The 22,851-nt window shown below is 54.4% G+C and overlaps 1 protein-coding gene across 26 annotated transcripts; it reads right to left on the bottom strand.

The window, feature by feature from the left end:
• Positions 1-1,269: 1,269 nt before the first annotated feature.
• Positions 1,270-22,694, bottom strand: FBF1 (Fas binding factor 1). Of its 26 annotated transcripts, none has more exons than XR_011999504.1 (31): positions 22,611-22,669; positions 22,175-22,267; positions 22,012-22,075; positions 20,805-20,832; positions 19,938-19,979; positions 18,225-18,318; positions 17,210-17,270; positions 16,620-16,670; positions 15,116-15,257; positions 14,539-14,616; positions 13,683-13,802; positions 13,248-13,386; positions 12,980-13,113; positions 12,297-12,396; positions 10,770-11,252; positions 9,600-9,698; positions 9,184-9,272; positions 8,969-9,027; positions 8,021-8,176; positions 7,805-7,905; positions 7,469-7,675; positions 6,659-6,766; positions 6,434-6,573; positions 6,229-6,347; positions 5,286-5,408; positions 5,109-5,211; positions 4,333-4,509; positions 4,105-4,242; positions 3,897-4,014; positions 3,042-3,151; positions 1,270-2,518 (listed from the first exon to the last, which is right to left on the bottom strand). XR_011999504.1 is itself a non-coding variant. In XM_072746569.1 (31 exons), the coding sequence occupies exons 3-31, from the start codon at positions 22,048-22,050 to the stop codon at positions 2,435-2,437; spliced, it is 3,525 nt and encodes a 1,174-aa protein (XP_072602670.1). In that variant the 5' UTR covers positions 22,051-22,075; positions 22,171-22,267; positions 22,611-22,694; the 3' UTR covers positions 1,270-2,434. The 26 variants fall into 26 exon arrangements, 24 of the variants coding, with proteins under 24 accessions (XP_072602670.1, XP_072602678.1, XP_025855566.2 ...); XR_011999505.1 differs by having other exon boundaries at positions 10,770-11,249; XM_072746569.1 differs by having other exon boundaries at positions 5,026-5,211; positions 22,171-22,267; positions 22,611-22,694.
• Positions 22,695-22,851: the final 157 nt, after the last annotated feature.

The raw sequence follows: 22,851 nt of genomic DNA, 5'->3' as shown, positions 1-22,851 counted from the left end.
GGCGTCTCTCCCTGGCTGCTTCATAGGCACTGCTGTCCAGTCACACCACCCAGTTGCCCAGCCGGAAACCTGGGGTTCCCCTTCAACATGTCTCCCTTCCTGACCTTCCATGCCAGGCATCAGGTCCTGTGGGGTCACAGTCTCCTGACACCCCCGCCCCCCCCCCCCCCCAGTGCATTCACTCTGCAGCCACAGTGAGGCTTCTAAAGTGCAAACATGGGTGCCTGCCTGGTGGCTCAGCAGGTTAGGCATCTGCCTTGGGCTCAAGTCATGGGGTCCTGGGATAGAGCCCCGCATTGGGCTCCCTGCTCCAAGGGGTGTCTGCTTCTCCCTCTGCCCCTTCCCCCACTCGTTCTAATAAATAAAAATTTTTTTTAAGATTTTATTTATTCATGAGAGAGAGAGAGAGAGGCAGAGACACAGGCAGAGGGAGAAGCAGGCTCCCTGCAGGAAGCCCGATGTGGAACTTGATCCAGGGGCTCCAGGATCACACCCTGAGCTGAATGAAGGCAGACACTCAACCGGTGAGCCACCCAGGCGTCCCTAAATAAATAAAATCTTAAAAAAGATAAAGCACACACATAGTGTCTTACTGTGTAGAACAGTGAGTGCATACTCACTGCCCTGAAGGTGAGGCCCTACAGACCTGCTTTCTAATTCCACACTCATTTCTCTGTTTTGAAGGCCAAGCTCGCCCCTGTGGGTCTCCCTGCAGGCTGATCCTATCTATCAGGGGACTAAGTCAATGCCCGTGCTTACAGCTCTGCCGCTCTTTACACAGGTGACAAGTTATTTAGGTGTCTGTGGAGAGAAGGACCCAATTCTGAGCTTCATGAGGTTTCTCACGGAATGGGACGTGGGACAATGAGACACTGATGCTTCCCTCCTCAGTGTAGGCACCATCCCGAGCAGCAGCTTGGAGATCTCGTACCTCATGATAGCACTTTGTGCAGCGTGCTCTTCTAGAAGGAGACAGTGGAATGAGGTGGCTGAGCGCCTAGGGCTTTGGAATCTGCTCAAGGAGAAGGCTCTGCTATTTGCTGTCACATAGGGCAGATGATTTAATCTCCCTGAGCCTCTGTCCCTTCCTGGGTGAGGTAGGGCTCGTCGTCATACCCTCCTCCTGGTTGTGAGACAGCCAGTGAGGGTATAGACTCAGGAAGGTCCCAGCACCAGCCAGCTTTAGAGCAAGTAACAGCGCTAGAGAGTGAACACTACTAAGAAATAAGTATAAACCCTCGGGAGTCATGGCAAATTGTAACAATTCAGTCATTAGGAATATAGCAGTTTAATGGGTCCAAGGTGAAGGCTGGAACTTGTTGGTAAATGAAGATCCTTCTAAAGGCTGTTCTGAAGGAGGAGAGAAACTGCGCCTGCTGATACCCCCTCAGCCCTTTGTCCTCCAGTGGAAGGTAACCAGTCACTGGCTGAGGGAAGCCGCTTCAAGAGTAACCATGGTCATGCTAGTGGAGTCCATCTGTCTCGGGTTTGCTGGAACAAGCCTCCGCCCCCCTCCTGGCGCCCCTGCAGGGAAAAGTGCAAAGGTGCCTTCCTAGGGGTGGGCAGCCTGGATTAGGCCCCGTGGGGTTCCCCATACAGTCTACTCTCCTGGGGCAGGGGCCCTCACTCCCTTGTCTTTGTTCCCATCTGCTGTGGCCTCATATCAGGTGAACAGGACAGAGAGGCCTCTCTCTGGTCCCTCCCCACACCCTAAGTCAGTCTCAGTCCTGCCTCCAGGAAGCCCTAATCACAAGAAGTGACAGGCCAGTGTTCGTGCGGGGCTGGTCAGGGCCTCAGGCAGCTGGGAATGAGGCAGGGAGTTTATGCCAGTCAACCTGAGAGCACAAGATGGCACGGGAAAACCTGGCTGGGCACGGTGCCCTTCCTGCCCCCACCACACCACCCGCCTCCTTGGTCAGGAGCATAGAAGGCACTTCAAAACATGTGCTGACTCTATGTCCCAGTTAGGGAGGAGAGCCTGTGCTGTCTCTCTTGGCCTCTCAGGATGGAGGGCAGGAGCAGCATCTCTCAAGAAGACCCCCTGCCTCAGAAGAGGCTCAGGTGAGAATATCCCCAAACCCTCTGCCTGCTGAGGAGGGGAGGGGTCCACAGGGCCCATCAGACCCTCGGATCTGAGCTGGGAGTCTGGGGGATGGATCTGAGCTGGGATGTTGGAGAACGAAGCTGTGGCTGGTAGTTTCCTGGGGCTGAGACACTCTCAGCATCACATCTCCCCAGAGGCCACTGCTCCTTAGGCCCTAGAGGCTGGAGCATGCAGGAGGCACTTGCACCCTGTCCCCAGGAGGAACTGGAATCAGGCCCTGTGCGCTGTAGAGCTTTCCTCGGGCACCCCCTCCTCGGGGCCAGCAGCCAGTCGGCTGGTGGGAGAGCCTTGCAGGGTTGGAGGCCTCTGCTGAGGAGCCAGTGGCACCCTTCAGGCTGAATGGGATGTCATGTTGTAGGAGGCTTTTTTCAGGGTCTCCAGGAAGAACTGTTCATTCTCCAAGAAGTCACGGTCCTGGAAAGGCACATCTGGGTGAGCAGTCACCCCTGGCCCCCTCCTGTACCCACTTCTGTGAACAGGGATGCTGGCTCATAAGACCCCTTACTCTGGGCCCCCCTCTGCACTTACTCCTGCAATGAAGTGAGACCCCTATTGGCGCATGACTTCACCTCTGTACACTTGGAGACCATAGCATTACCTGCCTATAGGGCTGGTGGGGGATTGGGGGGAGGCTGGCACCACACTGACAGCTTCCAGCACGGAGCCTGGAACGGAGCCTGGAATGCAGGAAGTGCTCCGTAAATGAAGCTATTATTTGGGTCGCAGGGCTACCGTGAGGTTCAGTCAAGATGGATGGGTGCAAGCTGCGGCCCACAGAACCAGGCCTGGAGGACAGGTCTCAGTTGGCTCACTGGGAAATCTGCACTATTATCCTGGGGTGGTCCTTCCTGCCTCCCGCCAGTGTGGGCAGAGGAGCCCGGGGCCCAGGCAGTGTGGGCGGCTCAGGCTGGGACTGGCTTCTGCTCGGGACACTCACCTGCTCTGCTGTGTGCTTTAGCAGCACCAGCTTGGCGTGGAGATGTGAGGGGCCCAGGCCGGTGGGTGGCTGGATGCCCTGGGGGACGGTGGGAGTGGGGGCCACGATGGCTGCAAAGGTCAAGGAGAAAGTCAGGGGCTGTGGCGTCAGTGGGACAGCAGAACAGCTGCAGCTTCCTCCCCACAGCCTTCTCACTACCATGGGTGGCAACCACTGTGCCGACCTTCTGGGCGCTTCCACCAACTCTTAAAAGCCTTTGAAAATGCTCATGGGATATTACCTGGCAAGTCCAATTCTAGGAATTTATTCAAGGGAAATAATCAGGCACAGGTATAGGGGTGTATGTACCAACATTTCCACTGGGGTGTTTATCTTAGTGACAAAAAACCACTCAGTAGGGAATCAATAAAAGCATGGAACATAATGGACAATGATGCTGATTAAGAATTACGGTTAAATGCTTCGTTACAGATGGGAAAACCTGTTTGATACATAAATTTCTGAATGAAAAAAATCAAGGTAGAAAACATGAGATGATCTCAGGTTTTTTTTTTTTTAATCTCAGTTTTTTTTTTTTTTTTAAATACACACGCTGCATAGAATGCTAAGCACCAACACGTTAAAAGTGGTTTTCTCTAGAGAGTGAGGTCGAGAGTGACACTTTACAAAGCAGCTTTCTTCTCCCTTATCTCTTAGTCGGGTTTCCCTAAGGAACACGCGTGACTCGGTGTAACAAGGGACCAGAGAGTAGACTCTCACAGCCCCTAACTGCAGTGGAGGGGAGCTACCCCTGGCACTGCCCCCATCAGGCCAGCCCAGCCCACATCCCATCCTTGTCCTTGGAAAGCTACTTACCACTCAGGCAGGAGGCTGCAGGGCCCTGGGCCTTGGGGAGGAGCACCATGGGGCTGGAGGGCAGGTCCTGTCGGATGCGGTCCAGCCGCAGCCTCTGGTGAGCCAGACTCAGATGCTCCTGTCCCCAACCCCAGAGAGGAGGATGTGGCTGTGGGGGCGGGCAACTGGGGGAGGCTGTGGGGGTGGCGGGAGCTGGGAAGAGCCTTGCCTGGTGCATGTGTTGCTCCTGCTGTCGTAGGTGCTCCTGCTGCTGCTGTACCAGCTGCAGTCGAGCCTGCTGCTGCTGCTGCACCTGCCGGGCCTCACACAAGGCCCGCTGCCCCTCCTCGAACTTCTCTGAGGCGACCTGCAGAGAGGTTGCAGTGTCAGCTGGGCTGGCTGGGGTGGGTGCCCGGTCATGTGTGCCCTCTGCCCCCCAAGCCGAGCTGCCTGGCACCTGGCTCATGCTCTCCACCTCCTCAGCGCGGAGCCTGGTGCGCAGGGCAGCAGTGCTGACCCTCTCCTTCTCCAGCCGCAGCTCCTGTCGCTCCTGCTCCAGGGCTTCCCTCTCGGCTGCCAGCTGCTCCTCCTTGGCTCGGAGCTCACTGGCCCTGATCTTTAGCTCAGCTTGCTCCTGGAGAGACAGCAAAGACTTGGCTGCAGTCTCCCCTCCAAAAGCAAACCACTCCCCCCTGCCTCAACTGGCCTACCCTGCCTTGGTTCCGTGGCTCCGATCCACCCTGACTCGGGGGGTGGGGGGAATGAGTCAAGGGGTCCAAGGATGGGTCAGGGAGTTGGGGACCGAGCCTCAGGGCTGCCCCTCACCCGAGGCTCAACTCCTCTAAACCCCAGCTTCCTCATTTTTTTTTTTTTATTTTTTTTTTTTTATTTTTTATTTTTTTTTCAGCTTCCTCATTTCTAGAATATCTAAGTCAGAGAATGTGATGACGATTGAATGAGAGCACGTGTATAAAGCACTAGGACGATCAAAGAAGTTATCATTATATGATTCTTGTTTTCATTTCTATACTCTTGTTATCTCTAGACTCTTTACTAAGCAAACGCATCGTGATGGAGGAGCAGCAAGAGCCAGGGAAGGAAAGGGCAGGGCTGCTGAACACCCCGCTGCCCTGGAGGCTCTGGGCCCTACCTTGGCCAGGCTGATGAGGGTGCCCTCCCGCTGGGTGTCCACCTGCAGTGCCCTCTCTGCCTCACGCTCGGCCCGTTCCTTACTCAGCTTTTGCTGTGCATAGAATTCGGCCCACTCGGCTGCAAGGCGCCGCCGCTCTTCCCCACACTTGTGCATGACAGACTTCTGCTCCTCCAGCAAGGCACTCTGGGACAAGGAGGTGAGGTCACACAGTGAGCAGCTTTAGGCTTACGGCAGGGGTCACACGTGGCTGCACTCACCTTGGCCTTCTCCAGCTCCTCCCGCTCCATGGCGATCTGCTGGACCATGACCTTCCTCTGCTCTTCCAGAGCGCGCTGCGTGGACTCAACTCTGGACTGCTCGGCATTCACCCGCCATCGCTCCTGGGGGCCAGGTGAGGGCTAAGGATGCATGTGTCCTCGAAGCTCCACCTGCACCCTCTGCGCCCCGGTCAGGTCTGACTATGCCCTGGGGAGCTGGGCCAACCCGCCCACCTCTCCCACACTGGGCCACAAAAGCCTCCAGAGAGGTACAGAAGGAGAGGTGCTGAGCAGGGCTGCCAGGGCCCAGCCACTGGGGAGGAAGTGCCTCAAGGTTCTAGTGGTGCAGAAATAGCCCTCACAGGGCCGGAGCATAGCCACGGACGGCCCCACTCCCCAGAGTGCCAGCTATTGCACTCTGCCTGCCTGTCTCCCGTCCACCAAGCAGGCAAGTGTGCCAGGGCAGGTGTGACACGGTGTATGCCAGGGGACTAGGGGACACACAAGCATGGCCCGAGACAGGGGCCTAAATAGTTACCAAATAACTGAATACGTATGGTTCATGAAACAAACACACCAGGTCAGTATGTCTATGGGACGGATGGGAGGTCCCCAGTGGCTATCTCTGGCTAGTGGGTAATTTTTAATTTGCTCCTTTGTTGCTAATCATATTTTAATTTTTTCAATATAATGTATCACGTTATAATCTAGTACAAAGGAAAGAAAAGGAATGACTTTTTTAGAGAATGGCGCTTGCTCTTCTATACAAAAGATATACAGGACTTGAAACGTGCAGCTCTTAGAGCTCAGCAGACATCGGCTTCGGGGGATGGATGAACGTGACAGACCCGGGCAAGGTGGGGAGGACGCGTGGGAAGGAGAGCCCTGGCGGCACCCCTGGGGTGCTGGGGAGACAGGCCCTGCCGGCAGGAGGATGGCCCACCTGCTCCAGTAGCCGGCTCTGCTCGTTCAGGCGCGCCTCCATCTTCCCGATGACCTCCTGGAGCCGGCTCCGCTCCTCCTCCATGTCCCGCTGCTGCTGGCCCAGCCTCTCCTGCAGCGCTGGGGGGGCCATGGGGCACTCAGCACCCACCCACTGTTCTAGTGCGATGGGGGTGCAGGGGCAGGACCTGGGGCCCACCCGGTACCTCGGAGCTGCTGGTCATGTTGCCGGAGCCCGAGCTCCCGTTCCTGGGTGGTGGTGAGGTGCGAGGCTTCCACGCGGGAGGACAGCTCGTGCAGGCTGCTGGAGAACTTCTCCATCTGCTCGATGATGCCGTTCAGGGATCTGGGTGGGTGCGGGTACTGGGTCAGCCTGGCCCCGGGCCGTGGGTCTGCCCCTCGGGTGGGCAGGGCCTGGATGCCGCACATACCGCGTGTGGGAGGTGGCGCTGGTGACCGCATCGATCTCGCGGTCCTTCAGCAGCTTCATCCGCTGCAGCTGCTCCTTGTGGTCCTTGCGCATCTCCAGGATGGAGGCCCTGAGAGCAGTGGGGGGCGGCGCAGTGAGCATGTACGCAGAGCCGTGCAGAGGGCTCAGCCATCAGCGCTCCTGGCGTCTCTCCTCCTCCTCCCTCTCTCCTCCAGGCACTGCCTCTGCTTCCTTGGCTCCTCATCCTTATGTGTCTTGGGGCCTCAATGTCACATCCACTCTAATGGGGAAACTCCTTCTGTTATTTAGCAAAGGATGTTTTACACAGTAGGAAAGACGGGTGTGTGGACAGCCTCTTCTGTCTGGCCAATCCGGGAAGTGTTAAAAAATCTGCTCTGCACACATCGACTGGCTCCCTTATGTACCTGTTCTTAGTTCCATTCTCATCTAGAAAGGCAATCAGATGGACTCACCAAGCGCAAAAGTGCAAACCCTTTCCAAGGTCGATCTAGTCACTAGACTGGAGAGCGTCAGTGGGTGAAGGACTTGACCTGTGTTGAGTTAGGTCCTTGAGATGCCGGGATTAACCTAAACAGCCAGGGACCCCTGCCCTGCTGTTGGAGGAGTATGGGCCCTCCACTCAAAGGGGGGTGGGTGGGTTAGTGTGCTTGGCCTTCGTCCTCACATGGAAGGGAAGGGGTCACGCCTCAGTTGCTGAGCCACGGCTTGGGGGGTCTCCGGGTAACGGACTTCCTCTGGCCATCCTCCAAACCAGCTCCCCCTGCCTGCCTGCCCTGGGGCTCGCCCTCACCGCTGCAGCTCCCGAAGCCGCTCCATCTCCTGGTCCTTCTCTTGCATGGCAGCCGCCAAGCGACGCTGGTGCTGGGCTGTGAGCTCGGCGTGGGCTTGCTCAGCTTCTTGGCAGTGAGACAGATACCGGGCTGACAGCTCCTCATGCTCCCTCCGTAGCCGCTCTTCCCGTTGCTGGTATGATGTTTCTAGCACCTTTATTCGGCTTCTGCCAACAAAACACAGTTGTAGGGCTCAGAGGGTGAGTGAGGTGAGATACCTAAGAGCCTCTCGGAGCACGTTGGCTAGGGCAGGCCCTGAGGCCTGGGAAACCCAGATGGGAGGAGTTGGGGGGTACCTGTGAGCACTCTCGATGAGCTCTAGGTCAGCCTGGTGCCGCTGCTGCAAGCTCTCCAGCAGCAGCTGGTGCTGCGCCCGCTCTAGCTCAAGCTTCCGCACCTGGAGACGGTGGGAGGGTGGCAAGGGGGGCTCCCTGGGGAAGCCTTCGGGCCCTCAGAGGGAGACCTTCCCGTCTCAGCTTTGCACCCCAGCCCGGGGCTCCTCTGCCCTTCACCTGGGCCTCCAGCTCTGCCAGCCGGGCCTGACTCTGCAGAAGGTCAGCCTGGAGCTCAGTAGTGCCACTCTGAAGCTGCACCTGTGCGGCCAGGAGCTGTCTCTGGTATTCTGTGCCTGGCAACAGGCTCTGCACCAGGGCCTCCGGGAGCAGAGGCTGCAGGAGAGGGTGGGAGATGTCCCAGGGGACAGGGACTCAGCGAAGCTCAGCTACCTTTGGCCCTTAGCTCACTGGACCTCCCAGGCCCTGCACCTGACCTGTGGCTGCAGATGGGGACAGAGACGTGACACCAAGAGGCCAAGGACGAGGCCTTGGAGTCATGCAACTGTTGTACCTCCCCACTGAGTCTGGTTAGAATGAGTCTCCGCTCCCCCCTCAGAACATCTTCCCCAGCAGGTGTTCCAGATCCCTGGACCAGCCGCAGAGCCCCAGCAGCATCTCAGCTGTGACAGTAGTGTCCTCCTGCCAGGCCTCCAGACCAAATGTTGGGTGCTACTCTGCTTCCTGCAGGTTGCCCACCCCCTACCACCTCCAAAGGTGCTTCTGGGTTCCTGGGAATATGTCTCTGTGGCCTCCTCACTGCTGGGCTCAGGCGTGACTGGCTACCTTCCACAGCTGGCAAACAGTGGACAGCAAGTATGGAGGCAGCTTTCTAGACAGAATGACGGGACATCTGCAGCCCTACTTTCTGACCATTCCTGGCTCCATGCTCCCCAACCTCCCCTGTGGATGCCACCTCTAATTCCCTCCCAGAGTTGATAAATTACTATGACTCTGCCGGAGAATGGCAAGGCTAGAAGTTGAGGGAAGTGCTGGGGGAAGTGCTGTCAGATATCCTGACACATGACTCCCCGTAGGCTATTGGGTCAAACTATAGCTGTTGCCTCTGAGCACGGGAGATTTGCTCCATGGGCCTGAGGCCCATTCCTGTCTGTCCACCCTGCCTACCTGGGTGGGCAGAGAAGGCCCTTTGGGCTCCTGGGACCTCGGGAGACCAGCTGCGGGCTCTGAAAATCAACGACAGAGAAATGAGCAGGAGGCCCGAAGAGCACCTCTTGTGTGTTTGGGAGTCCAGCTCTACTCACCTTCCAGGACCCCAAAGGAAGCTCAAAGTGCCTCTTCCCCACCCAGAGGTAAAGCATCAAACAAAGTAGGAAACAAACCAGCACTGGAGAGGTCTCCAAGGGCTGTTCCCTTCTTTGGGTCACCTACAGGGAGGGTCGAGGCAGCCCGGTTCCAAGTCACAGGGGACCTAAGGACACAGAGATTTGGGGAGTCAGTGGTGGCAAGGTGAATAGCCTCCTGTGAGGAACACAGGCAGAAAAGAGGAGGGTTGGCATGGGCAGGAAAGGAAAACAGGTACAGGTAGTTGACTGGAAAGGCCTGGTGGCTGGCTGTTCACTAAGAGTGAGGTCTTGGTTGGGTAAAGGGAGATGGGGCCCAGCTTTAGGTCCCCATAGTCATGGGCCCGACACAAGGTATCAAATACCATATACCAAACTGATCAGGTCAGAGCCCAGCACAGCTGCCCATCATCTCTAAGGAAGGAGGCCCACGCAGGCCCAACCCCGCCTCTCACCCCGAGGTGGTGGGCCTTGTAGGTGGCTTCTGTGCTGTTGTTCCTGAGGGCTCTCCAGTGGCTGCCTGCTCGAACTCCTGCGCGCTGATAACAGGTTGGCTGAGGAAGTAAATGTTAAAGCAAAGGTAGCAGAAGGTTCAGGTCGGGCTCACCATAGCTGGGTGGGGACAAGGCCTGAGCATGAAGTTGCTCACCATTCCTCCCCTCAGCCTGTTCCCATCATCCCGTCCTGGGACTTCTCCTCCCAAGTTTGAACCCCTGGCCTTCCAGTACCCACCAGGGCACAGTGGAGGGGCACTGACCATCTGCTGACAGCCCAAGGAATGACAATCCACACCTTACAGATACCAGAATTCAGTTCAAGGCCTTGTTCTGGCCCACATAGCTTTGCTGAGTTAGACTGGGGCTCTGCTCACTCTCCTGCCAGGTCCAGTTCCCTCTGGATTCTTTTCTCCAGTCCGTGGTTTCCACCACGGACTCTCAGGGCCAAAGGGAAGCCTTCCACTTAGTTTCAGATGGAGGTCAACACCACCCTCCTCATTCACACCCTTGGGGCTGGGTGATGTCCCTGGCCTATCACACAATTGCCTACTTCACCTCTTTCTCGCTCTGGCCACCTGGCATCTTGCCACTTCCTCTGAACAATCCCAGTCTTTCTAGTCCCTTTTGCCCTCTTACCCTCAGAGGCCACTTGGTGTCCTGCCCCACAGGATTGCCTCACAGTGGTTTTCCCTAGGAGTTGCCTCTTAGCCACTGTCTTCTCTAATACTCCCCCAAAGCATGAGCATGTGTCATGTACTGTAGGTAGCTCAGGCCAGCAGAGGCACCAATAATTTGGGTGCTGGGTCTTTTGTGACCCCAAGGGCACTGTGGGCAAGGCCCTTGCTCTAAGGCACCAGGATGACTGTGCTTCATCACATAAGGGTGCCCTCTGTCCCCGGCTGATCAAGTCAGCCCTTGTCCACATGACATTCAGGGTTGTCTACAGCCTCCAGATCCCCTCCTGTCTGCACCTGGGCCAGGGTGGGGAGCCAGACACTCTCTGTCCAGAGAGGTAGAGAGGCACAGCTAAGAGGCGGTACAGGCTGGCACTCCTAAATGAGGCATGGAGATGGCCCCTCATGTCCTGGCCTTGCCCTCCCTGCCCTAGATAGCAGCCCCAACCCGTACCTGCTGGCAGGGGGGCTGCCTCCTGCCCCCACCAGATTCTGGCCTTTAGAGGCCTCACTGTGTTCCTCTCTGGCCAGATCCTGGGACTTCTTCCGAGACAAGGCATGACTCAGCCAATCTTCTTCCTCTTTCTTCTCAGAAGCTCCCAGATTGGAGGCCTGACTGGCTTTGGCAAGGATATCTGCACCCCCAGTTGGTAGCTTGGCCCCCGAAGAAGAGGAGGGCAGTCCAGGGGAGGTAGAGTGCCGGCCTGGGGCAGAGTGCTGGCTCTTGGGAGGGAGCACAGAGGATGTGGAGAGTGCTGAGCCTCCCTTCTGCGCCTCTGCCTCTCCGGTGGGAGAGGGAGGGAGCAGGTCCTCATCCTTGAGGCCCAACCAGTCAGCTCCTCCCTTCTTAGGGTGGATGGGGCTGGAGGCCGCTAGGGTACTCTGTTTTGAGTCTGGTTCTCCCTTGGGGTCTGCGCCACCTTCTGCTAGGAACCTACTTTAAGATAGAGAGGAGGGGGGTCTAAGGCAGGGCAAAGAGGCCTTCCAAACATCCCCCTGACCAGCCTCTCCCTCCACTGCTTGGGGTGACTACGAGGCCTGCACTAAGGAGTCAGAGGTGCCCAGGGCTCTGCGCAGCCAGCCTGACGCCCAGCGAGCACAGTGCCCACACCAGCTCGGGCGGCAGAGCAGTGGCCAGCAAACACAGGCACCTTGAATTCCACCACGTGAACAGGTGACCATCCTATCCATAGCTAACAGCACCGAATTACAACCACGGGTGTGCACGCCCAGAGAAAAATCAGTTGGATCGAGTAGTTTTAGGTTTTCTATCAACAGTGTTACCTGTTTATTTAGCTGCTATCTAGAAGTGCTGCTGGCCACTGGCCGCAGGTTCCAAGGTGCAAGAACACACCAGGACTGGAACAAATGCCAATGTGCATGTAGGGTTATTGAGATAGAAAGGCTGATAAGGCCAACATGGCATAATATCAACAACCGCAGATTCTGGGCCAAGGGCTGGAGGGAGTTCTTTGCACCATCCTTACAACTTTTCTATCGGCTTGAAACTATTTCCAAATATTGACTGGGAGAAAAACTCCCAACTTCAGAAAATCCTATCCGCTAACCTGATGTTTTGCTGCACTCAGGGATGAGCCCGCCAGCAGGCACCATGCTGGATCCCAGGCCCATTCCTGGGGAACATGGTGCGGAGAAGCCACTGAAGGCTCATGGTCTCGCTACACTGGGACCCAACATTCCTCAGGGAGATCGGCTGACCTCTGCAGCTTAGGGCTTTAGGGGTTCCCAGTGGGGCTGGGGCTACCTCCCCCTTTTCCTTCCAAGGTGGCTGGAAGGAAATCAGCCTGGAAGGGCAGGACTGTGCCACCACCCTCCTCCTGCACCTGCACCACCCTTAGGCCCCATATGTGTGGTTCCCAAACAAACTGTCGGCAGGATGGGGATGGGGAGGCTGGGGCACCTCTTCCTTCCTGGTGGGCACGCGCCTCCCAAGGCCAGCCTCCCTGCAGGCCCCGCTTACCTGACCGACTGCCGGCGACACTGCCGGCCCTCACAGGAGCCCATGGTGGGCTGGTAGTCCCCGAAGGTGAAGTCTTCATCACTCCAGGGATCTTCTTTGTCTGTAAAGGAAGAATCCCGTGATCAAGAGCAAGGGAATCAGACTTGTGGCTGTAGAACTCTGTTGAAAAAACCCAAACTGGTAGCTTGATGTGTCAGCACGTAAATAAAGGTGAAGCTGCTCTGGGGGAAGCAGGGGTGCCGTGCTGGTGGGAGCTCAATGTTTTAGGACCCAGCACTCTGGGCATCATCTGGGAGCTGTGAAAAATGCCCTGGTGGGGTCCTGCCCCAGACATCCTGTAGATGAGGCCTGGGGAGCTGTGTGTGCCATGAGAACGATTCTCAACAGATGGCCCGTGGGCTGACACTTTGAGAAACGCCGGTCTAGAGTGACCTTTTTCAAACTGTGACCTACCAGCCGGTCAAGAAACCAATTTAGTGAGTCACAACCAATGTTTTTAAAAATCCAACAGCACATAAATACAAAGTAACAGAATATCGAACATGGTAATTATTGTTTTGTGACACTTTTATCTCAGTTGCGATAATGTGTGTTGTGATGTAAGCTTATTTATTAGGGGTTCTGGTAGAAACGTGGTCTGGGAGCCCCTCACCTCACCTCCCCTGCCCCGCAAGCTTCCTCACCCTGTGGCCTCTGGTACTTCTTGTCCAGCCTGAATTCTCTACGCTCCCCAGTACCTGGGCGGGCCAGGAGTTTGGTGGCAGTGCCCAGACCCAGCAGCTCATCCAGCCTGGAGCGAGCAGAACGGGGCCCTTCCCTGCAGGAGGGACACACACAGGTACATGTGAACGGCAGGTGCTCCTGCGGGGCCTCACTGTGCCCGCCCTCTAGCTCTTCCCTGGACCTGGAGCAGCTGTATGGCCAGGTTTCTTCACCCATAAGGACCCTTACTGGTCGCCCATCTGCCTCCTGTCTGCCGTGGGGCTGTCTGCAAACCCCAGGGTGGCCATGACATCATCCTCCTCATCAAATAGCACTTCTTCTCTCTTTCGGACCGGGGTGTCCCCGGGAGTTAGAGGCATAGATGGACCTAGAAGACAGAACACCAGGCGCAATGCCCACAGCCCACAATGCCCTCAACTGTGGTGTCTAAGCGGGTGGGGTTTGGGGGGGGGCTTCTCCGAGACCCGGACCCCTGGCTGTGGCAGCAGGAAGCACACATGTCTGGTCTGCCCACAGGACTGGACTCCCCCCGCCCCACCCCCTGTTCTGAGACACTGGGAATCTCTTGGTCAGGGATCTGGGACTTGTAGTACCTGCCGGGTTGAGTCTCTGGTTGTGCCAACTGCATCTGCCCAGAACGAACGACATGCTCATCCTCCCTACCTTGACCTCTGACTGGGGATGGGCTCTTTTCAGAAGCCACTTTACTCGCTGCCCCAGGTGGCTTCTTGGTGATCCCTTCCTCATCATCAGAGAGAAGTCCCGCCAAGGGGTCTTCCAAGTCTCAGGGCCAAAAGGGAAAGCACAGGTCAGACTGCATACTTTGGTCAGGAAAACAAGCCCTGTGTGGTCCAGTGGAGATTTCTAGCTACTCGAATACATGAACAGGCAACTGAGCATCGAGAGGACACAGAGCAGCCTTGGCAAGGAGACAGGGAGCCGGAGAGCGGCCCTGGGCCTGCCTATGGGCCTCCAGACTCTGCTGTCTGCACAGCCTTCTGGAAATGTCCATCAGGCATCAGAAGTGAAGTAAAACATTCATGTATTTGGAAGAGGGAAGGGAATTCTTATAGCTTATAAATTGGCTTCAAAGTTCCTACAAATAAGGGGATCCCTGGGTGGCTCAGCGGTTTAGCGCCTCCCTTTGGCCCAGGGCGCGATCCTGGAGTCCCAGGATCGAGTCCCGTGTGGGGCTCCCAGCATGGAGCCTGCTTGTTCCTCTGCCTGTGTCTCTGCCTCTCTCTCTCTCTCTCTCTATCATAAATGGATAAATAAATCTTAAAAAAATAAAATTAAAAAAAAAAAAACAGAGTTCCTACAAATAAGTTACCCAAATCTCCCCGCCAACACATCAGTCCCTCTATGAATTCCTGAGGAGCTAAACTGGTGGCACCAGATGTCTGTTCCTCCTCTGACACACATGGCAACCTGACCTTGGGCAAGCAAGTGAGCATTACCCAGGCTCCTCCACCCTCAAAACTAAAGTGTCCCAGAAGCATGACGGTTGGGCCTGTGGTACCTTTGAAGGAAAACTTTCTGTTCTGATGCCCAAAGTTGTTGGGAGAGGGAGGGGGCTTCTTGGCAGGAGTGGCATCACCTGCAAGAAGCAAACAGAAGGCAAGGTCACGGGCCTGGGCCTCTCCCAGCTAAGGTCCTGCCACACCATGACTGGGACCCTGGAATGGCTTGTGCTTCTCCCTGGGGGGCTGAGAGCTTGTGGCCATGGAGATAGAGGTGGGATGGGTTGACACCTCCCTGGTTCTCACACAGGCTTCTGGCAGGGAAATGTGGTCTGGAGTCTCCTCCTGCCCCCCAGTCACATGTCACTCCAAACACAGTCATGGACTTGGGAGGTCCACAGGCTCCCCCTAAATCCCTCAGTTTAACTCAAAGGGTTTCTCCGGGAGCTGCCATGTGGAGCTTAGAGGAACTGGACCCACACTAGGAAGGGAGGATGCTGTCCCCTCCCCAGTCACAAACTCTCAAATGGCCTCTCCACCCCAGACAGAGAAAACCTGCAGGAATGAGAGCTACCTTCTGACTATTCTCCCTGTCCCCAGAGTGTCCCTGGACTTGACGAACTCTCTCCCACTCACCTTTCTCACTGGCTGTCAATATACTGGCAGGTTTGGGATGACTGGGCAGCTCTTCTTTCCCAGAACCCTTTGCAGCTCTTCTGTTAGAGGTCAGATTAGACTTCTTCAAACCTAAGAGATCGGCATCCATGTCATCCAGATCCTGGAAAAGTGGGAGGGAGGGAGACGTCCTTACAGGTGCTCAGCTAGTGATGCTAAACGCCCCTGTGCTCCGAGCAGCCTGGTGGTGATCCTGCCTCCATACTTCACAGGGGACAAATGGGGATTTGGTCTGGGGAACTGATCCTGACAGAGTTACAGAACAAAGTGAGAGGCCAGGCCAAAGCACAAAGTCTCCACTGGCTCAGTCTCAGGTAAGCTCGGATGGCTCCCCAACCATCGCTTACTAGCAGGTTCACTAAAACCTGGTCACCAAAGCTTCTCGCACAGGCTTAGTAGGCAGTGAAGCTCTATGGCGGGAAGAAAACAGCAGGATCCTGGGATTGAAAACTCCCAGAGGGACCGCTGCCGGGCTGCAAGAAGGGTCCAGAACCCAGCCAGTAGAGGAAGGCACCCAGTACAGACTTGCCAAATGCGGATCCTCATCAGGAGATGAGGACTTAGGACGCCTGGCACCTCAGGGGCAGAAGTGTGGAGAACCAAGGGAAATGAGGAGTGGGAAAGACAACTAGACCACAGGGAAACAGAGCGAGCTGGGGGTAGGGGCCTAGCTCATGGTTCTGGAGTGAGACTCAAAGTAACCACCAGCAGCTGAATCAGAGGACTTGAGGGTTGTGGCTGGGGGTGCCAGTGGTTGGGCCCTGGGGGGAAGAGTGATTTCAAGATGAGGTTAGAGAGGCTGAATATGGAGCCAAGAAGGCTCCAACTCTTTAGCCCTCCTTTCCGCCCCAGGGCTGGAAGCAAGCACTCAGCCTCGGCCTGGGACCATGGGTTAACAAAAGGGACGAGAGGCAGGATGTTGGGCAGGAGGGTGCTGCTGGACGGAAGGGCGGGGGGAGCAAAGGTGACCTAAGGTTTCAGACCCCAGCTAGGCCACCTGAGTCCTGGGGGATTAGCTTATAAACCGTACAGAATTTATGTCTTAAAATTCCATTGCCAAGCTTAGCTTGGGGCTTGATCCAAATGAGAGCACAGCTGGACTGAGGGGACTTGGCAGGGGATGTGGAGAGAAACCCAGAGAATGGTTAAGAAGCTACTTTAGAGGAGATAGTCTCTCCTTTCCCCTCGATCGTTGTGGTGGCTTTGAGTGGGAGCCAGCCTCACTGCACTAGGGGCCTGGTGCATGACTGTGTCTCCGGGTGGATGCATCTCTCTACACCAGGAATATGGATTTCTAGCCACAGGGACATGAAGGGTGGCAGCTCGTGGATGAGTGCCACTCTTGACTACGAAGAGCCCAGAAACACAAATTGTAAAGGGGAAAATGTGGGGGAGAAGAATGCTTGACACAGAGCATTCCTGCCACCCGCCCCTGCTCCCAGAACTATGCAAGCTGGGTCAGTACCTTCAGAGTCTGGAGCAAGTTCTGTGGGTCTGCATCTGAGACGTCAGACACCTATGTCCACGGGAGGGTAAGAACACGTTAGCTGAGGCCCAACAAAGCTCAGGGCTCTAGCTCCTGTTACCTTGCTACCAGGAGGGCAGACGGCAGCTCAGCCAGTGAGGCACAAGGAGGAGGTCCTGCCTTCATATGGGACTTAAGTATCATCAGAAGTCAAAGCTACCAGGCGTGGAGACCCAGAAAGCGCTGCCATGTTCTGCCCCTCTTAACCAGAAAAGACCCTTCCATCATAGGCCATCGCTATGCCGCCATCACTGGATGGCAGGGGAGCTGATTACCAGCACAGTACCAGGGGACACCTGAGGCTCTAACACTTGCTGGGGGCTCTACTTTCTAGCTCATCTCATTGGCAGGAAGGAAAAGCACATGGAGTCCACTTTGGGTCCACTTGGCAGCCCTTGGGTATTATTTTAAGAACACTGGCTTTGCAGAGACTTCTAAACCTTTGTTGTGAGCAACCTCCCAGCTACCACCCCCATTTCATTGTTTCTGGGGATAAGCAGAGGGCAGGAAGGAAGGTGGACCAGGCTCACCTCAGCATCAAGTCCCGTCAGGCCTGGGGTGGTGCTGAAGGCATAGTCTTCCAGGAGGGACCTATGAAGAGGCACAACTGGCACCCACCTGCACCCTGGGGGCACTGATTCCAAAAAAGGAAGGTGGCTTAGAGCCCAGCGAACCTGGGAGACTTCTCCAGGGAAATGGGACAGGGTTGTTCGAAGGAATGTCACAGGACGCCTAATGCAGAGATTTTCAATTTTCTAAAGCAGTAAAGCCCCGTGAAAAACAATCTGTTTAACACTTACAGTGATCACAGCATAACTATAGACCTATCCAATTACTGTGTGGTACGCTTAAGACCACCTTAACGCTGGATGTCAACTGTATTTCAAAAAAAGAGAATAGCCACAAGATGGAAAAACAATTGCTAAAAACAACAGACCAGAGAGTAAAACAGAACTGCACTGGCCAAGGTGAAAGTGGGGAGTCGGAGAGCTCACAAAACCGCCTCTTATCTCTCAACTGTCAGGAGCACTTTAGAAGATTGTTAGAAGAACAATCTGAGGGGCACCTGGGTGGCTCCGTTTGTTAAGTGTCTGCCTTCGGCCCAGGTATGATCCTGAGGTCCTGGGATTAAGCCCTGCCTGCGTTGGTTCCTGCTAGGTTCCTTCGCTCTGCTGCTCATGCTGTCTCTCTTTCTCTCTCACAAAAAAAGAAGTTAAAAAAAAAATCTTAAAAAAAGAGAACGATCAGAGAGCCACCAATCTAGGCCAATCCTCTTAATCTGAGGATAAGAACATCAAGGCTCAGAGAGGTTCAGGAATCACCCAAGATCACACAGTGAGCAGTGGATGTAGGACCAGCAGCCAGGACTTCTGACCCCTGGTCAGTTCTCTTTCCACCCCTCAGGTTCCTTCACAGGCCAGGAACGGAGAGAAGGGAAGAAGAACCAGCGGGAGAAACAGGGAGCACAAGAGGAAATTGGGGGTGCGGAGGCAAGAGCATTTGGGCTGAAGGGGTCACAGTCACCCAGGCCAGTCTTGTTCTTACTTCGTTCTAGCCCTGGAAGAAGGGAGAGCCTGGGCTATGCCTTGGGCATCTCGGGAACGTGAAGCCAGTTTAACAGGCTCCTCTGGTAGTGTCACTGGAAAAAAAAAGAAAACAGAAATGATGCCATTTGGCTAGCGAACTGGAGGCAGATGAAAAGGACTGAAATTCCCCACCAAGCTCTTTAAGAAACATCTCCAGCTGGGGCCAAACAAAGGGCCCAACCCCATGAAGCACTTCCACTACCCAAAGCTCTCAGTTGGAACCCAAGGCTTTGGCTCCGTGAGTTCTTCGGGGCCAGGCGGGATTGGGTGGGTGGGTATCCTCAGCCTGGCTGTCCCCAGTGAGCTCTCTACAACCCGGAAGCCCCCTCCTCAATACAGCAGACGTGGACACAGAGCGTAAAGGACTAGTGTCCAGAACATATGAAACTCTTACAACTCAACAGTAAAAGGATAACTCAGCTTAAAAAAGGATCTGAATAGATCTTTCTCCAAAGAAGAGACACAAATGGCTGATAAACCCATGAAAAAGATGCTCAGCATCATTAGTCATTAGGGAAATGCACAACAAAACTGCAATGAGAGGGGAAGGGGGGTAGAGGGATGGGGTCACTGGGTGTGGGTGTTAAGGAGGCCACGTGATGGAATGAGTGCTGGGTGTGAAATAAGACTGATGAATCACTGATCTCTACCTCAGAAACTAATAATACACTACATGTTAACTAATTAAATTTAATTTTGAGAAAAAAAAAAGGGCTACCATGAGATGCAACTGTCTACGCACCAGGATGGGCATAATCAAAAAGACAGGAAATTAGCAAGTGTTCGCAGGGATGTGGAGAAACTGGAACCCTCATCCACTGTGGGCGGGAATGCAAAATGGTACAGTGGCTGTGGAAAATAGCCTGGTGGTGCCTCAAAAAGTTAGACACAGAGTTACCATATAGGTAATTCCATTCCTCACCATCCCCCCAGAACTGAAAACATACGGCCACACAAAAACGTGAACCTGGTTGTTCCTAAGAGCATCATTCATAACAGTCTGGCCCAAATGTGGAAACCACTCAGGTGTCTACCACCTGATGAGTGGATCAGCAAAACATGGTCCATCCCCACACCGGAACAGCGTCCAGTCATAGGAAGGAAGGAAGGAACGGCACAGCGTGGATGATGGGAACACACCACAGTGAGTGACTGAGGCCAGATGCAAAAGCCACGTAGTACATAATTCCATCTTATACAACACGTCTACAACAGGCAAACACACGGGAAGGAGAGGGAGGAAGTGGTTGTCTAGGGTTGGGGGAGGGGAGAATAGGAGTCACTGCTAATGGGCTCGGAGCTTTCTTAGGGAGTGATGAAATTGTTCTGGAATTAGACTGTGGTGATAGTTGTGTAACTTCGTGAACATACTAAAAGCCAGCAAACTGTACACTTGAAAAGAGTGAATTTTGTGTGAATTAGATTTCAATAAAAAAAGAAAGAAAGAAGGGCACAAGGGTGGCTCAGCTGGTTAAGCGTTTGACTCTTGATTTAGGTTCAGGTCATGACCTTGGGGTCATGAGCTGGAGTCCTGAGTCAGGCTCTGCATTCACTGGGAGGTCTACTAGGGATTCTCTCTCTGCTTCTCCGCCCCCCCTCAAATAAATAAATAAATCTTAAAAAAAAAAAAGAACAAGCCTAATTCAGGGGATTCTGGAGAAGGGGCACTTACGCTCATCCCCTAAGAGGTCACTGAGGACATCATCAATGGAGCCTGGAACAGAAAAGGAACTGTCAAGACTTTAGGAAGAAGGAAGAATGTCCTTAACATGCCTCACGTCTTGAGACCTCATCCCAATTCCAGACTCCTCAACATTAGAGCGCTCAGATGCTGGGACTGGGGCCCCGTTTTCTCTTCAGTGGCCACGACACATTTCCCAGCTCTCTGGCAACAGATCATAATACCTTGTTGAAAGACCCCAGGGTAGAAATTGAAGATAACTTTCTCAAAGGATGATGGTGAGGATCTTCAGGACAGCCTACATTCTACGGGCCAACATGGCAGTCTTCCAGACTCTGAATAAAGCCCCATGTACTTCTTTGGGAAAAAGTGTCCAACACTACTAGGCATACACAAGCTTCTTTCACACCAATGGCTTCCTCGTGTCCTTTCATCTGAGACTTCTCCCTGCCCCAGAATGGGTCTGGAGATACATCTCCTTGGCCACTTTCCAAAGGGGGCCCGTGGGGGAAACCCAAAGTACAAGTACTGAATTATTCTTGCATCCAGCTTAAACCTTATTTAAGCTTAAACCTTATTTAAGTCTTTATTAGCCTTAACACCAACCACGTACTTCTGGCTACAGAGCCCGACAAAGACTTTTTCTCCAAGCCCCAGCCCTATTTCTGGATTTCTCTGAGGGCCAATAGGCAGCACAGGGAGTTAGTTCCCTAGAAGATCTAAGCTTCCTGTGCAATCATGGGGAAACCGACAAGACTCACATCAAAAACATTTAGATACAGACATGTCTAGTTATTTTTGGATGAAAGGTTGGGAATTATTTTTGGGTTACGGGTGATGTTCCATTTTTCCACTCACCTTTCAATCCCTTCTTGGTCTTTGGCGCCTAAAATTGGAAAAACAAATCACATTAACAAAATCAAAGCAGTGAATGTGGCTGAAACCAAGAATACGGAATAAATTGTTTTGCCTTTTGCCAAGTCGCCAGAGGAAAAGGAGAACCAATGGCATTTAGAGACAGAAGCTCTTTATACTTTCCCAGGGTTTCTGAGAATAGATTCATTCAGACCATGGAAACAGCCACCACTAATCAGCAATGGATGCCACTGTTGGTGCCATCCGGTGGGCAGAAGTCTCTCCTCTTCCCTGATTTCCAGATGCCACATGCAAACCCTCCTGGGTAGGATGTAACATGACTGGGAAGATTTCTTCCCCCTCTTCTGTATCCCTGACTTCTCAACACCAGCAAGAGACACTTAAAAATGCTTCCGGCTGGCCATTCGGAGGCTCAGAAGGCTTGCTCATCTCTTAATAAGTTTGGTATCAATTCTACCTCCCATCATTCTTCTCTGGGGACCATATCCTGGTCCTTGTCACCCAGCCCCTAAAGTTCTCCACACAGTTGAGACCTTGGAGGTGGAAGTAGAGGGGAGAGTCTGCATTCTGCCTACCATCTCGAGGCTATGGGAGCTGCTTGTAGCTTGTTCACAGCGCTGTCCAGCTCATTTGAATTCTGCCCACATCAGGCTCATCCTCACTAACGAAGAAAATTCAACTGGGTGCTTAAAAGTGATGTCGCTTTAACAGTGCTTGCGTCCAAGGCCCATCAAGGCTTCTCTGACTCTACCCATTCAAGAGGTTAAAATCTAGTTCCATCAATAAAAATTCCTTATAGGGAAAAAAAGCTACTTAGATGAGAAGCAACGTGCTCTGGGTGACCTAGTGAGCTTTCTGAGCCCTGGAGATTACTCACATAGAATGCAGGGGTCCCCATCTCTTCCCCTGAAAGAGGATGCAGGAGATGGTAGGTACCCATCTGAGAAAGGAGGTGGGTGCCTGGCACTATTGGCCAATACCCATTCCCAGGCAACACCCATGACTACATTTGTGCATTCAGCACAAAGAGTGGACGTGAGCGCTGGTTACTCCTTGACACTATTTTCACAGACTGTGGAAATTTTTCCCTTCACGTTAACTGCAAATCCGACTTAATCCATTAACAGCCAAGTGTTTCACTCCGAGTGTCACTCTCTCCTTCCCTCACCTGGGCATTACCAAGACCCACCTTCCCAAGCCTTGGAAGAAAGGAGTCAGAGGGGATCATCTCTATTTGTCTGGCGTTGCAGGTCCTGTTAATAGAATGCAAAATTCATCTGGGATTACTGTGCACTGGCCACTCCGGATGTTTGTGTTTCTCTTTCTTTGTAAGGGCAATTTTCACGACCTACGCCAAACACGTTTTGTCTTCTAGCACATCATAGCTTCTGCCTCTCCAGGGGATTCCGTCTTGGAGTCCCAGGACGGGGGAATCTCTGAGAAGTCTGCAACGGTCAAAGTGCCACAAAGTACCATCGCGTCATCGCACCTGCAGAGCCAACTCCGTGCCAGGCATTTAAAGATCCCTAGCAAGGGCCCCACCGAATCACCCACTCGGGCCGGAGACTCCGCGCCCCTCCCTGCGCCACCCGCTCCGCACACCCGTCCCAGCTCAACCCCGACGCGGCCTACTGTCTTCCCGGCCCCTGAAACGCCCCGGGTTACGCGCCATTCCCCGCGGAGGCGCAGCCGCTGGGACCTGTCCCAGCCATCGCCGCTGGTCGAGACGCCCCTCGAGCCCAGCTCGCACCGGCCGGCCTCCCGCCCCGGAGCCCCGCGGACGCCAACCTCTCACTGGCCGGACTGGAAGAGAAAGGCCAGGCGCGAGGCATTCTGGGAGTTGTAGTCCTCTGTCCGTTCACTAGCCGGGGCTTAGGGAACAGGGGACGCCGAGATAAACTACATTTCCCAGAGTGCCGCGCCACGGCCGTTAGTGGAGGCCAGGCCTCTGTCCGCGGCCCCGCGCGTTGCTAGGAGCCGCCGCTACGCCGCTTGGGAAGGAGGGTGTCCGACTCCCGAGCTGTTCGGC

The sequence above is a fragment of the Vulpes vulpes genome, chromosome 2, assembly GCF_048418805.1.
Source record: "Vulpes vulpes isolate BD-2025 chromosome 2, VulVul3, whole genome shotgun sequence".
Classification (NCBI taxonomy): Eukaryota; Metazoa; Chordata; class Mammalia; order Carnivora; family Canidae; genus Vulpes; species Vulpes vulpes.
This window is presented reverse-complemented; position numbering and strand designations above follow the sequence as displayed.

Coding starts and splice junctions, on each gene's coding strand:
- FBF1 (XM_025999781.2), bottom strand. CDS start 22,654: ATGCCTCGCGCCTGGCCTTTCTCTTCCAGTCCGGCCAGTGAGAG. Junction 12,397..12,979: donor GAAGTACCAGAGGCCACAGG/GTGAGGAAGCTT, acceptor CTTCCTTTACAG/ACAAAGAAGATCCCTGGAGT. Junction 5,212..5,285: donor AGGAGCTGGAGAAGGCCAAG/GTGAGTGCAGCC, acceptor TCCTTGTCCCAG/AGTGCCTTGCTGGAGGAGCA.